The following is a 16,456-nucleotide window of genomic DNA, read 5'->3' on the forward strand; positions in this document are numbered from 1 at the left end:
TCAGATCGGCAGTTCCCCGGAGCCTCCTGGGTCCCCCGCCCATGTGCTCCTGATACCGGGGTGGGAGCGCTCTGATCCCAGCATGATGGCGTGTTCTGGGACAGTGGCTGGGAAGGTGGACTGTAGGTGGGCGAGCGACAGACAGGCAGTGAGGGCCCGTGTGTGATGTTCCAGCCCAGCCTGTGCCCCTCAGGGCTATGGGGTTGTCTCCGGCTCCGGTCAGAGGGCGGGGGACCTGCCCTCGGGGAGCACCCTGACGCATGTGTCTTTGGAAGGTTCTCATGCGCCATCATTCTTGGATGTGTTTGGATTCCAGCACCATGCAGGAGGACTCGGAGACCCTGCTGGCCTTGCAAAGGGCCAATATCATGGCCCAGTACCATCAGGTGAGGCCCAGAAGGGACCATAGACACTATACACCCACGAGAGGGGGGACCATACCTGCAAGAGCAGGGGAGGCCCAGGAGAGGATCAGAGCCAAGGATGAGCCAGGTCAGCCCAGACAAGGACCATAGTGACCAGGAACAAGTGAGACCCTAGGGATGGTCCCAGTATCAGTAGCAACTAAGGGTCCATCCTGGATCCTAGTCATTGGTAGCTGAGGAGCCCAGTCACCAGGTACAGTGAGGCCCAGGTGGGGACCACAGTCACCAGGTCCAGATGAAGTTCACAGCTCCCATGTCCAGGTGAGGCCCAGGTGGGGACCGGAGTCACCAGGTCCAGGTGAGATCAAGGTGGAGACCACAGTCGCCAGGTCCACATGAGGCCCAGATGGGGACCAGAGTCACTTGGCCTAGGTGAGGCCCAGTTGGGGACTAGAGTCACCAGGTCTGGCTGAGGCCCAGGTGGGAACCACAGTCACCAGGTCCAAGTGAGGCCCAGGTGGGAACCACCTTGATAGAAATGCGAACTCCAGCTGTTCTCTCTTTAAATCTCAGGCCAATTTCATAGGTTTTCAGGATGATTTGAAAGTTAGCTAGGTAATTTGGTGGGGACAGGTGACTTGGGGACCCTACTCTTCGGCCATCTTGCCCCTCTGACAGGAATATTTTTAGCAGTGAACAGTAAAGTCCGTTTATTAAAATTGTTATTAATTTGTGCAAACAAACTTCTGTCAGCTTAAAGCAACTGTGAATCACACATATCCACACTGGCTAGAAAATTTTGTTAACCTGAGTTTCTAGATCATTTTCATTATGTGAGTGATTTCTTTCCAAAACTAATTCCCAAAGGAAGTAAGGCAATGTGACAAGAGAAACAGTCAAGTAACATGAGAAAAAAGAAACCAACAAAAAAATGCTAAGCATTTTTCTTGGGATCAGAGAAATCCTGATCGTGTGAGGTTTTTTCACCCTGCCCTGAGTAAAACCAATTCCCTGACTCAGATGCTTCAGGAGAGAACTGGGTTTCTGGTCCAGAAATCGTGACTGCCTCTGGCACTTGGTTCCCACAGCTGTGGATGTGGCCTCAGACCAGCTCGGCGGTTTCCAGGCTGCACTTGGAGGAGTTGGAAGGGCTCTGAACATGCACCTTAGGGGCAGCCTGGGATCCATACCCCACAGCTTTTAATTGATAGGTACACCAACTCACATAAAACTTCACTGGAAAGAAGTCAAATTGTGTGTTTTAAGAAGACTTGAAAAAGGGCAGCCTGGAAGGCTCAGCCGTTTAGCACTGCCTTCTTCCCAGGACGTGATCCTGGAGACCCAGGATGGAGTCCCACTTCGGGCTCCCTGCATGGAGCCTGCCTCTCCATCTGCCTGTGTCTCTGCCTCTCTCTCTCTCTCTCATGAATGAATAATTAAAATATACTTTTAAAAGTATATTGCAGGGCAGCCCCGGTGGCTCAGCGATTTAGCGCTGCCTTCAGCCCGGTGTGTGATGCTGGAGACGCAGGATGGAGTCCCATGTCAGGCTCCCCGCATGTCTGTGTCTTTGCCTCTCTCTCTCTCTCTCATAAATAAATAAATAAATAAATAAATAAATAAATAAATAAATATAAAATAAAAAGTATATTGCAGCTACATTGGTAGCTATATTAATAAATGTTTTTACATTTTATGGTGACTGGACCTAGCAACTCTTTACATCAACAGCCATCACTTCTAGTCCTCACAACAGTGTTGTGGGACAGGCGGTATTATTTCCTTTTTACAGATGAAATTGATGACCTCAAGCACATGCGGTTCCTTCCCTTTCTTTTTTTCTGTTCAGAATATACAAGCTATAAGTGAGTAAATTGCAAGAAACCCACTTCCGTGATCAACATCTTTACTTTCCTCAAACGATTTTAATATTTTTCTCAATTCTGAACTCCTTATCTATCTTACTACTCCTTTTCAAATAACTTAGGATATTAAATAAATCTTAAAAAAAAGGGGGGGGGGTAGCCCTGGTGGCCCAGCGGTTTAGCACCGACTGCAGCCCGGGGTGTGATCCTGGAGACCGGGATCGAGTCCCACATCGGGCTTCCTGCATGGAGCCTGCTTCTCCCTCTGCCTGTGTCTCTGCCTCTCTCTCTCTCTCTCTCTGAATGAATAAATAAATAAATCTTTAAAAAAATAACTTAGGATACATTTTCCCAGGACTTGTTCAGAGAACCATTCCCTGGATTAATGTCTCTCCCTAAGTATGAATCAGTGACCTGAAACAGACCCAGCATACACAGATTCTCCTATTTATTCAACACCCATTCATTCCGAAATGACGTCTATACGGCCTTCTATATGGCAGGCACAGAGACAGGCTCCGTCCCCACCGGGTTTCGATCTATGTCCCCAGAGTACTACCTGCAGTCTTTTGAACTTCCTATCAGGATCCTTAGTGCTGATTTCTGAAAGCAAAACAAGCAAGTCCACAGTTCTCCTTCATACTTCCCGGCAGACCCTTGGGTTCTCTCCACAGAGTTGAACTGTTGTGATACTTACTCACTCATTGATTGTGTAGGTAAGTCACAGAGCAGCATTGCCATCCAAAACAAAAAGGAGGAAAAAAGGAGTTTGGAAGTTATTGGGTCTCACAAATCGTGGGGAGGGAATACTGAAACTGTGACAATGTTTCTTAGTGCACCTTTTCTCAGAGCCACATCTCTCCAGATGTGGAGACATAGACGCAGCCCCATATGTCCTGAAGCCAAAGTGCAGGTCCTGAGGAGGACGGGGGTCCTATCAGTGTTGGCGTGGCCCCACATTTTTCTCAAGCCTCACCATAAGACCTGAGGAGGCTGGGGGCTCCTGTCAGCCTGGACACGGCCCCAAATCTTCCCAAACCTTCACAGTGGGTGCTGAGGAGGCCGGAGACTCCTGTCAGTGTGGATGCAGTCCCCACATCCACAGACAAGGCTGGGGTCTTCTGTCCGCATAGACATATCCCCATAATTCCCGAAGTCTACACCGGGTGTCCTGAGGAGGTCAGCGTCCTGTTGTGTGGACGTGGCCCCACGTCCTCCCGAAGCAAAACCGCGGGTTCTGAGGAGGCCGGGGCTCCTGTCACCGTGGATATGGCCCCCATCTTCCAGAAGCCTCAACTTGGGTCTTGAGGGGCCCCGGAGCTCCTGCCAGAGTTGATGTGGGCCACATCTTCCTGAAGCCTCCCTGTGGGTCCTGAGGCGGCACAGGGGCTCCTGTCAGCGTGGATGCGGCCCAATGTCCCCCTGAAGCCTCACCGCGGGTCCTGAGGAGGCTGGGGCTCATCAGCGTGGACACGGCCCCACGTCCTCCTCAGACCTCCCCAGCACAGGTGGGCTCCTGTTAGTGCAGGCGGACGAGGCATACAGCGCATGCGCGCCCCCTGGGTGGGGCCTGGGCTCGGGTGCCCCCTGCGGGACGTTCAGGCACTGCAGGAAGCCATGCAGGAGGCAGAGTCCCCGAGCCCGGGGCCCCACCTGCCTCCTTCCAGGCTCCAGCTGAGGCCTGTGAGCTTCGGAAACGTCTCACTGAAAGGAGCCCAACACCCGGCTTCCCCAGAAATACTTAAGGACAATGAATGGAGCCCCAGGACGCGAAATGAAATGTGGAGCAGACTTTTACCACGTCCTGCAAAACTCACTCAACCCTCTTCCACTGTGGGTGGGACCGCGGGCTGGTGCAACTGCCCTGGAAACAGTGTGGAGGCTCCTCAGGAAGTTACAAATAGAGCCACCCTGTGGTCGGCAGGTGCACGGCCTGGAGCACACTCCGAAGATACAGATGCAGTGAGACTCAGGGACACCTGCACCCCAATATCCATAGCAGCTGGGTCCACAGTAGCCACACTGTGGGAGGATCCTTGGTGCCCTCGGGCAGATGATGGATAAAGAGGATGGGAGATAGATGATGGTCATAGATGATTGATAGATAGATAGATAGATAGATAGATGATAGGAATGTTACTCAGCTCTCAAAGAGAAGGAAATCTTGCCATTTGCAATGACATGGATAGAACTAGATGGATCATGTTAAGTGAAATAAGTCAGTCAGGAAAGAAAATTACCGTATGGTTGCATTCATAGGTGAAATTAAAGAAGCAAAGCAGATGGGCATCTGTGAAGGGAAGGAAAAACAAATAAGATGCAAACAGAGATGGAGGAAAAAAAGACTCAATCACAGGAAACAAACTGAGGGTCGCTGGAGGGGAGGGGAGTGGAGGGACAGGGTAACTGGTAGATGGGCATGAAGGAGGGCACGTGATGTCATGAGCCCTGGTTTTATCTCCAACTGGTGAATCCCTGAATTCTACCTCTGAAAGTATAATACACTATACTCTTAATTAATTGGGTTTAAATTAAATTAAGTTTAAAAAATCAGTTGACGGTATCGGAGTGCATTTTCTTCCAGGCTCTCTATTCTGCTCCTTCAGCTTATGCCAGAACCACACTCCTGTGGGTTTGGTTTGTTTAAGTAGGCTCCATGCCTCGTCCACAGTTCAGCACAGGGCTAGAATTCATGACCCCGAGATCAAGACCAAGGGTGAAGTCAGGAGTCGGATGCTTAACCAACGGAGCCAGCCGGGGGCCCGAGAAGCACACTGCTTTATCCTGTGTCTCTGTGACATCGTTTGAAATAGGAGAGTGCTGCGTCCTGCTCTGTCCCGCTTCTCCTATACTGATTTGCTGTCCAGGGTCATTTGTGGGGGCGGACGAATGTTATGAGTGCTTTTTCTATTTGGAAAATCGGCCACCATGATTTTGATAGGAATGACATTGGAACTGCGGGTGGCTTCTGGAACTGTGGACATTTTAACAAGATGAAGGCTCCAACCCCACGAGCCCAGGATGTCCCCTCAAAGTCTTGTAATTTTCAGTGTACAAATCTTGCACTCTCTTGGTTCAGTCTAATTATTTTGTTCTTTTGGATGCTCCTGATAAGGGAGTCGTGTCCTTAATTTCCTTTCTGAGTGCTCATTGTCGGGACACAGCAAGGCTACTGATCTCTGTTCATTTGTTGTCCCACAACTTTACTGAATTTACTCATTAGTTCTGACAGTTTTTGGTGGAGTCTCTCGGGTTTCCTGTTTCTAATGCCACATCTTCAGCAAATAGGGACAGTTTGATGTCCCCCTTACAGGTGTGGAACCTTTTCTGTTTCCTGTCTGTTGACTACGGTAGGACTTCCAGTGCTGAGAGGGGACTTCCTTGGCTTGTTCCTGCTCTTAGGGGAGATGATTTCAAGATTTCACCCGTGAGGATGATGACAGCTGCGGGCCTTCCTACATGGCCTTTATTCTGCTGATATACGTTTCCTCAAAACCCACAATGCCAAAAAAAAAAAATTTTAAAAACCCGCTATTCTTTTTATGTTGTATTTTGTTAAATGCTTTTTATGCAACACTTGAGAGGATCGTATGCCTTTGTCCTTTCTCTTGTTTTTGTTTTTAAGATTTTATTTATTTACCCATGAGAGACAGAGAGCGAGAGAGCAAGAGAGAGCGAGAGAGATGCAGAGACACAGTCAGAGACATAGAGGGAGAAGCAGGCTCCATGTAGGGAACCCGACGTGTGACTCAATCCTAGGAATCCAGGATCACGCCCTGGGCCAAAGGCAGGCGCTAAACCGCTGAGCCCCCCCCCCCCCGGGCTGCCCCATGTCCTTTCTCTTGTTAATGTGATGGATCATGGTGACTGATAGCCAGAGGGGAAGCCGGTGGGAGATGGGCAAAATAGACGAAGCATATTAAGAGCTATAAGCATCTGGTTCTCAAATAAATAATTCACAGATATTTAGAAAGTACAGCCTAGGCAATAGAGTCAGTACTATTGTGACAACTTTGTATGGGGACAGATGGTGATGACACTTCTCGTGGGGAGATCTGAGTATGCACAGAATTATCAAATCACTAGGTCGTAGCCCTGAAACTACTGTAACATTGTGTGTTGACTGTACTTCAATAATATCAAAGAAAAGGGGTTTCTGATGGGACTCACGGTGGGTCAATGAAAGGCATTAAAATGGTCATTACACATATGAAGGCACCTCTGAAGAGGGGATAAAGATGCTCACATGTCTTGATGTGAATTTTCAGAAGATTTACTTGAGAGAGGGTGCAGTGGGGAGGGGTGGAGGGAGAGGGGGAATCTGGAGCAGACTCCTCACATACCAGTCACCAGGTCTGGGTGAGGACCACGTGAGGACCACAGTCAGCAGGTACAGGTGAGCCCCATGTGGGACCCAGAGCCACCAGGACCAGATGAGGCTCAGGTGGGGACCAAAAAGACCAGGTCCAGGTTGAGGCCCAGGTGGAGCCCAGAGGCACCAGGTCCAGGTGAGGCCCAGGTGGCAACCAGATTCACCAGGTCCAGATGAATCCCAGGTGGGGACCAGATTCACCAACTCCAGGTAAGGCCCAGGTGGGGACCAAAGTCACAAGGTCTGGGTGAGGCCCAGGTGGGGACACAGTCTCCAGGTCCAGGTAAGGCAAAACTGAGGACAAGAGTCAACAGGTCCAGCTGAGGCACAAGAGGACACCAGAGTCACCAGGTACAGATGAGGCCGAGATAAGGATCAGAGTCACCAGGTCCAGGTGAGGCCTAGAAAGAGACCACAGGACCCAGGTCCAGGTGAGCCCCATGTGGGAACCAGAGCCACCAGGTCCATTTGAGCCCAGGTGGGGACCACAGTCACCAGGTCCAGGTGAAGCCCAGGTGGGGGCCAGATTCACCAAGACCAGGTGAGGCCCAGGTGATGACCAGTCACCAGGTCTGGGTAAGGAACAGGTAAGGACCAGATTCGCCAGGTCCGGGTCAGGCCCCGGTGGGGACCAGAGTCACCAGGTCCAGGTGAGACCCAGGTGGCAACCACACTCAGCAGGTCCAGGTGAGGCCAAGCTGAGGACCAGTGTCCCCAGGGCCAGGTGAGGCCCAGATGGGGACCAGAGTCACCATGTCCAGGTGAGGCCAGAAGGACACCACAGGTACCAGCTCCAGGTGAGGTTCATGTGCAAACCAGAGTCACCCGGTCCAGGTGAGGCCCAGGAGGGGACAAGAATCCCCTGGTCCAGGTGAGGCCCAGGTGGGGACCGGAGTCACCAGGTACAGATGAGCCTAGAAGGAAACGAGAGACACAAGGTCCAGGTGAGGTCCATGTGGGAACCAGAGTCACCAGGTACATGTGAGGCCAGGTGAGGACCAAAGTTAACAGATCCAGGTGTGTCCCAGGTGGGGAACAGAGAAACCCTGTCCTGATGATGCCTAGATAGGTACCAGAGACACCAGGTCCAGGTAAGGCCCAGGTGGGGACCAGTTACCAGATCCAGGTGAGGCCAAGCTGAGGACCAGAGTCACCAGGTCCCGGTAAGACACAGGTGAGGCCCAGGTGGGGATCAGAGTCATCAGGTCCAGGTGAGGCCCAGGTGGGGACCACAGTCACCAGGTCCAGGTGGGGACCAGAGTCACTGGGGCCAGGTGAGGCACAGATGGTGACCAGAGTCACCAGGTCTGGGTGAGGACCAGGTAAGGACCAGGTTCACCAGGTCCAAGTGAGGCCCACGTGGGGACCTAAGTCACCAGGTATGGGTGAGGCTCCGGTGGGGACCAGAATCACCAGGTCCAGGTGAGGTGCAGGTGGCAACCACAATCACCAGGTCCAGGTGAGGCCCTGGTGGGGACCAGAGTCACCAGGTACATGAGAAGCTAGAAACACTACAGCCACCAGGTCCACATGAGGTCCATGTGGGAACGAGAGTCACCAGTTACAGGTGAGGCCCAGGTGGGCCCAGACTCACCAGGTCCCGGTGAGACCCAGGTGGGAACCAGTGTCACCATGTCCAGGTGTGGCCCAGGTGAAGACCAGAGTTAACAGGTCCAGGTGGGTCCCTGTTACAGAACAGTGTAACACCAGGTCCAGGTGAGGCCCAGGTGGGGCCATAGTCACCAGGTACAGAAGAGGCCAAAGTGAGGACCAGAGTTACGAGGTCCAGGTGAGTCCCAGTGGGGAATAGAGTAACCATGTCCTGATGAGGCCGAGGTAGGGACCAGAGTCACCAGGTCCAGATGAGGCCAGGTGGGGAGCATATTCACTAGGTCCAGGTGAGGCCCAGTTGAGGACCAGAGTCACCAGGTCTGGTTGAGGCCCAGAGGGATACCAGAATCACCTGGTCCAGGTGACATCCAGATGGGGACCAGAGTCACCAGGTCAGGGTGAGGCCCAGAGGGGTTCCAGGGTCATCATGTCCAGGTGAGGCTCAGGTGTGGAACAGAGTAACCAGGTCCCAATGATGCCTAGGTGAGGACCAGAGTCACCAGGTCTGGGTGAGGCCCAGATAGGATCAGAGTCACCAGTTCCAGGTGAGGCCAAGAAGGAGACCACAGCAATCAGGTCCAGGTGAGGCCCAGGTGGGGACTAAAGTCACCAGGACTGGGTGAGGCCCAGATGAGGACCAGATTCACCAGGTCCAGGTGAGGCCCAGGTGGTGACCAGAGTCACCCGGTCCAGGTGAGGACCAGGTAAGGACCAGATTCACCAGGTCCAAGTGAGGCCCACGTGGGGACCTGAGTCACCAGGTACGGGTGAGGCCCAGGTGGTAACCACACTCACCAGGTCCAGGTGAGGCCAACCTGCAGGCCAGAGTCACCAGATCCAGGTGAGGCCCTGGTGGGGACCGGAGTCACCAGGTAAATGTGAGGCTAGAAGGACACCAGAGTCACCAGGTCCAGGTGTGGTTCATGTGGGAATGAGAGTCACCAGGTCCAGATTGAGGCCCAGGTGGGGCCCAGTCATCAGGGCCAGGTGAGGCCAAGTGTGGATCAAAGTTATCAGGTACAGGTGAGTCCCAGGTGGGGAACAGAGTAACCATGTCCCAATGATGCCCAGGTGGGACCAGAGTCACAAGGTCCAGACGAAGCCCAAGTGGGGAGCAGATTCACCAGGTCCAGTTGAGGCCTAGCTGAGGCCCAGAGTCCCCACCTCCGGGTGAGGCCCAGAGGGGGACCAGAGTCAGCCGGTCCAGGTGACATCCACGTGGGGACCAGAGTCACCACATCAGGGTGAGGCCCAGAGGGGGACTAGAGTCACTAGGCCCCGATGTCGAACTGAGTAACCAGGTCCCATGTTGCCCATGTGAGGACCAGATTCACCAGGTCCAGGTGAGGTCCATGTGGGAACCAGTCACCTGGTCCAGGTGAGGCCCAGGTGGGACCACAGTCACCAGGTCAGGGTGAGGTCCAGAGGGAGACCAGAGTCACCAGGTCCAGGTGAGTCCCAGGTATAGAAGAGAGTAACCAGGTCCCAATGATGCCCAGGTAAGGACCAGAGTCACCAGGTCCAGGTGAGGCCCAAATGTGGATCAGAGTCACGAGTTCCAGGTGAGGACAAGAAGGAGACCACAGGAACCAGGTCCAGGAGAGCCCCATATGGGAGCCGGAGACCCAGATCCAGGTGAGGCCCAGGTGCGGACTACGGTCACGAGGTCCAGGTGAGGCCCAGGTGGCAACAAGATTCACCAAGCCCAAGTGAGACCCAGGTGATGACCAGAATCACCAGGTCTGTGTGAGGATCAGGTAAGGACCAGATTCACCAGGTCCAAGTGAAGCCCAGGTGGGGACCAGAGTCACCAGGTTAGGGTGAGGCCCAGAGGAGGACCAGAGTCCCTTGCCAGGTCACGACCAGGGGGACCAGAGTAACCAGTTAAGGGTGAGGCCCATAGTGGGACCAGAGGTCCCCGGTCAAAGTGAGGCCCAGGTGTGGAATAGAGTATCCAGGTCCCAATGATGCCTAGGCGAGGACCAGAGTCACTAGGGTCATGCGAGGCCCAGATGGGGATCAGAGTCACCAGGTCCCGGTGAGGCATAGAAGGAGACCACAGTCACCAGGATCAGGTGAGCCCCATGTGGGAACCAGAGCCACTCTATCCAGCTGAGTCCCAGGTCCATGTGAGGCCCACGTGAGGACCAGATTCATCAGGTTGAGTTGAGGCATAGCTGGGGACAAGAGTCACCAGGTCTGGGTGAGGCCTAGGTGGGGACGAGATTCACCAGGTCTGAGTTAGGTCAAAGTGGGGACGAGAGTCACCAGGTCCAGGTGAGGCCAAACTGAGGACCAGAGTCACCAGATCCAGGTGAGGCCCAGGTGAGGACCAGAGTCACCAGGTCCAGATGAGGCCCAGGTGAGGACCAGAGTTACCAGGTACACGTGAGGCCCAGGTCGGGACCAGAGGCAACAGGTCCGTGTGAGGCTGGCTGGGGACCATGGTCACCAGATCTATGTGAGGCCCAGGTGTGGAACACAGTAACCAGGTCCAGGTGAGTCCCACGTGGTGACAACAGTCACCACGTCCAGGTGAGGCCCAGGTGGGGACTAGAATCACCAGGTACAGGGGAGGCCCTTGAAAGAACCAGAGTCAACAGTTCGAGGTGAGGCGCAGGTGGCAACCAGAGTCAGCAGGTCCAAATCAGGCCAAAGTGGGGTTCACAGTCACCAGGTCAGGGTGAGACCCAGAGGGGGACCAGAGTCACCTGGTTCAGGTGAGGCCCAGTTGTGGAACACAGTAACCGGGTCCCAATTATACCCAGTTGAGGACCAGAGTCAACAGGGCCAGGTGAGGCCCAGATGGGGATCAGAGTCACCAGGTCCAAGTGAGGCCCAGGTGGGTACCACAGTCACCAGATCCAGGTGAAACCAAGCTGAGGACCAGAGTCACCAAATCAAGGTGAGGCCTGGGGTGGGGGGGACTGGAGTCACCAGGTACAGGTGAGGGTAGAAGAACAGCAGCGACAGCAGGTCCAGGTGAGATTCATGTGGGAACCAGAGTCACCAGGTCCAGGTGAGGCCCAGGTGAGGACCAAAGTTAAATGTTCCAGAGTCTCACTTGGGAAATAGAGTAACCATATCCCGATGATGCCCAGGTGGGTACAAGAGTCACCAGGTTCAGGTGAGGCGCACATGAGGACCAGAGTCACCAGGGAGGGCCAGTTCATACCCAGGAGGGGACCAGATTCACCAGGTCCAGGTGAGGCCCAGGTGGAACAGAGTCACCTGGTCTGGGTGAGGCCCAGGTAGGGACTAATGTCATAAGACCAGTTGAGGCCCAGGTGGGAACACAGTCACCTGGTCCAAGTGAGGCCAAGCTAAGTACCAGAGGCACCAGGTCCAGCTGAGGCCCAGTTGGGGACTGGAGTGACCAAGTATAGGTTAGGATAGAAGGACACCACAGTCATAAGAATGCAGCTAGTTGAAAGCTGGCTTCTAGGGATGCTTCCTTGTGAGAGCTGAGCTCAGGGCAGGACCCTCCTGCATCCTGACTGCCTGTAGACATAGCTCCTATCATCCTTAAGTGAGGTGCTGGAAGAGGTTGTGTGAAAAGCATGTGGAAGTGTTAGGCCTGTACTCACATGTATCTGAGTCCAATACAGCGATTTCCAACAGCCTTGTTCAATTAGAGTGTAGCTACGTTCTAACTCCCATAAATGAGTGGCAAGCAGACATCTGCCCCAAGGCAAACGCACTTCTGAGAGTTGAGCTTATAGCCGGTACCTGCCACATCCTGAATGCATGTCTTCGCTCCTAAGAGGCCTAGGTTCGATGCGTGACAGAAGTAGTGTGAGAGGTAAGTGGAAGGTGAAGACCCACAAGACTACTGTCTCTAAGCTCAATCCAGCGATTTTCGAGGAATTCCTGTCATTATCGGCGCTACATACTAACTTCCATACGTGAGAAGCGAGTGGAATGCAGTGTCCAAGGGAACTTCCTTCTGAGAGGTGAGCTCACACACAGTTCCTCACAGTTCTACACTGCTTGCAGATGAAGTTTCGAACATCCTCACTAGAGATGTTTGTCAGAAGCTCGTGCGATGCAAGTGGAAAATTGCAGGCTTGGAAGGTGTGTCTCCAGGTGCAGTAGTGCGGTATTCATGGAACCTCCTGACTGAGATTGCCGCTCTCTTCTCACTACAATACGAACGCAGCCAGATGAAAGCTGGCTTCTAGGCATGCTTCCTCGTGAGTGCTGAGCTCAGGGCAGGGCCCTCCCGCATCCTGACTGTCTGTAGACATAACTCCTAACATCCTTATGTAACATGCCGGAAGAGGTTGTGTGAAAAACATGTGGAAGTGTCAGGCCTGTACTCACGTGTATCTGCGTTCAATGCAACGATTGCCAATGGCTTTGTTCAATTAGAGTAGTCCTAGGTTCTGACTTCTGTAAATGAGTTTCTAGCAGACATCAACCTCCAAGATATACACACTTCTGAGAGTTGAGCTTTTGGCCAGTGGCTCCCCCATCCTGACTGCCTGTACGGTTGTCTTCCACAGGATTTCATTCAATGCGGGACACAAGTTTTGTGAAAGGCAAGTGTCTCTTAGCTCAGTCCATCGACTTCTGAGGAATTCCTTCCTCCCGTAGATTGGAGCTACATACTAACTTCCATATGTGAGAACGTAGTTGAAAGCAGTCTCTCTGGGGAACATCCTTCTGAGAGTTGAGCTCACATGCGGTCCCTCTCAGTTCCACACTGACTGCAGATGGAATTTTTTTTAATAATAAATTATTTTTTGTTGTTCAATTTGCCAACATACAGAATAACACCCAGTGCTCATCCCATCAAGTGCCCCCCTGAGTGCCCATCACCCATTCACCCCCACCCCCGCCCTCCTCTCCTTCCACCACCCCTAGTTCGTTTCCCAGAGTTACAGTCTTTACATTCTGTCTCCCTTTCTGATATTTCCTAACCATTTCTTCTCCCTTCCTTTCTATTCCCTTTCACTATTATTTATATTCTCCAAACGAATGAGAACATATAATGTTTCTCCTTCTCCAATTGACTCATTTCACTCAGCATAATACCCTCCAGTTCCATCCACGTTGAAGCAAATGGTGGGTATTTGTCATTTGTAATGACTGAGTAATATTCTACTGTATACATAAACCACATCTTCTTTATCCATTCATCTTTCAATGGACACTGAGGCTTTTTTCCACAATTTGGCTATTGTGGATATTGCTGCTACAAACATCGGGGTGCAGGTATCTCGGCATTTCATTGCATCTGTATCTTTGGGGTAAATCCCCAACAGTGCAATTGCTGTGTCGTAGGGCAGGTCCAATTTTAACTCCTTGAGGAACCTCCACACAGTTTTCGAGTGTCTGCACCAGTTCACATTCCCACCAACAGTGCAGGAGGGTTCCCTTTTCACCGCATCCTCTCCAACATTTGTGGTTTCTTGCCTTGTTAATTTTCCCCATTCTCACTGGTGTGAGGTGGTATCTCATTGTGGTTTGGATTTGTATTTCCCTGATGGCAAGTGATGCAGAGCATTTTCTCATGTGTGTGTTGGCCATGACTATGTCTTCCTCTGTGAGATTTCTCTTCATGTCTTTTGCCCATTTCATGATTGAATTGTTTGTTTCTTTGGTGTTGAGTTTAATAAGTTCTTTACAGATCTGGGAAACTAGCCCTTTATCTGATATGTCATTTGCAAATATCTTCTCCCATTCTGTAGGTAGTCTTTTAGTTTTGTTGACTGTATCCTTTGCTGTTCCAAAGCTTCTTATCTTGATGAAGTCCCAATACTTCATTTTTGCTTTTGTTTCTTTTGCCTTCGTGGATGTATCTTGCAAGAAGTTACTGTGCCCAAGTTCAAAAAGGGTGTTGCCTGTGTTCTCCTCTAGGATTTTGATGGACTCTTGTCTCACATTTAGATCTTTCATCCATTTTGAGTTTATCTTTGTGTTTGGTGAAACAGAGTGGTCTAGTTTCATTCTTCTGCATGTGGATGTCCAATTTTCCCAGCAGCATTTATTGAAGAGGCTGTCTTTCTTCCAGTGGATAGTCTTTCCTCCTTTATCAAATATTAGTTGACCATAAAGTTCAGATTCCACTTCTGGGTTCTCTATTCTGTTCCATTGATCTATGTGTCTGTTTTTGTGCCAGTACCACACTGTCTTGATAACCACAGCTTTGTAGTACAACCTGAAATCTGGCATTGTGAGGCCCCAGCTATGGTTTTCTTTTTTAAAATTCCCCTGGCTATTCGGGGTCTTTTCTGATTCCACACAATTCTTAAAATAATTTGTTCTAACTCTCTGAAGAACATCCATGGTATTTTGATAGGGATTGCATTAAACATGCACATTGCCCTGGGTAACATTGACATTTTCACAATATTAATTCTGCCAATCCATGAGCATGGAATATTTTTCCATCTCTTTGTGTCTTCCTCAATTTCTTTCATAAGTGTTTTATAGTTTTTAGGGTATAGATCCTTTACCTCTTTGGTTAGGCTTATTCCTAGGTATCTAATGCTTTTGGGTGCAATTGTAAATGGGATTGACTCTTTAATTTCTGTTTCTTCAGTCTCAGTGTATAGAAATGCCACTAATTTTTGGGCATTGATTTTGTATCCTGCCACGCTGCCAAATTGTTGTATGAGTTCTAGCAATCTTGGGGCAGAGGCTTTTGGGTTTTCTACGTCAAGTATCATGTCATCGGCAAAGAGGGAGAGTTTTGTTGTGCCCAAGATTGCGAATCCGAGAAACCACCGAGAAGCCGACACCGATGCAAACACACGAGGGTTTATTTACAAGCTCGAGCTTGGGTCCAAGTGTACCCGACACAGCGGAGCAGGGACTTGGACCCCGAGACTAACAGGCGTAGCAGCTTTATAGGGGCCAGTGGCCCATGGGATACACAGAAAGATGCACAGTCATGTCGGTCCACACGCAGGTGGCCGATTGAATTACACCTTACCCTGTAGTATCCACTTGAGCTGGCCTATTACTTTGGTCAGAATCGGTGCGCAGTTTTGGCGGGCACAAAGCAGGGTTACAATTTTATGAGCCGATTTCCGATTAGGGTGTGCCCAGAGCTTGACTAGGGTGGGGCATGCCTTAAGCAATAAGCAGGTTATGTGGGGGGTCATACAGGAGGTGGCAGGTGTAGCACAAAATGGAATCAGTCCTGCTCTGCTTGTCCAGGGGTAGGGGATTTTTGTTAAATTTCCTGTGTCCCACACAGTCGTACCTTTATATGAAAGTATAAAAGCAGAAAGAGTAACCCAAAATTGTGTATTTCACAAAAGCCTATCTAAACGAGTTATGTTCAATGGTGTCTGTCTTGATGCAACAATCTCTAGGAAGACCTTTTTCATACCTAGCTCCACCACCAATAAGCATGTGAATTGGACACTCCAATCCTCCGAACTCTCAGTGTCTTTCCTGTGCCTCAGAAGAGAGGACCAGAGCTGATGATCCCTCAGTTCCCTCTCAGACCTAAAATGCTGCTGTGGGGTCCTAAACACTCTATACTGAGCACAAAAAGATGGGGGATCTTATATATACTCAAATGCTAAAATATAAAACTAACTCTGAGCATAGATCCTGAGTATTTTAGGGTTCTTTCCTATGGCGATAGAAAATCCCCAAATCTATATCCCTTTTTATCACAAGCGGTGGGTATATGGGTCCAAGCCACTAGAAATAATAAATATGTGTATCAGAACAACCATCTGCCCTCATGCTCGCTGCTTTTCAAAGCAAAGCCCTCAAAGAACTCCATTATTATTTTCTGAGTGTACCGATTAACATGCAGAATCCTAAGCTGCCCCTTCCTTTAACTTAAAAAAATTAAAATGTTGGCTGGCCATATTAACAAGCTCTCCAGGTTATTCTTTTGCACACTAACATTTGAGAACCACTGGCTAGGCACCAAGGAGAATTGATTTACCTTAAAATAGCAAAATTTGAGATCCTATGTCCTTTCCTATTTTCAGATCATAATAAATAAAGAAATGAAACAATGAAGAGAGAGGGAAGGAGGCAAAGATAGGGACGGGGAGAGAAACAATGTGCCAATCAAAAATGAGATTTACATAAAGTTTGTCTTTTAAAAATTTATGAACAGACAGAAGACTCCATACTGATGGAAATATGTTAAAGGGACACAGGTGTCAACTGAAAGAGCTCCCGTGGCCAGAGAGGAGACAATATAAGCAACAAAATAAGTAGTGCTGGATTATAACCCAAAGCGTAAAAAATAAATATCCATGAATCTA

The 16,456-nt window shown here is 50.5% G+C and overlaps 1 protein-coding gene across 1 annotated transcript in view; it reads right to left on the reverse strand.

Annotated features, from left to right (window-relative positions):
- Nucleotides 1-16,456, reverse strand: part of LOC100685665 (rap1 GTPase-GDP dissociation stimulator 1-like) — a 64,763-nt gene continuing 48,307 nt past the window's right edge. The window contains 1 exon segment of the mRNA XM_038549557.1: nucleotides 1-120. Coding sequence (XP_038405485.1) covers nucleotides 1-120 — 120 coding nt within the window.

Source organism: Canis lupus, chromosome 10 (genome assembly GCF_011100685.1).
Source record: "Canis lupus familiaris isolate Mischka breed German Shepherd chromosome 10, alternate assembly UU_Cfam_GSD_1.0, whole genome shotgun sequence".
In the NCBI taxonomy this organism is placed as follows: Eukaryota; Metazoa; Chordata; class Mammalia; order Carnivora; family Canidae; genus Canis; species Canis lupus.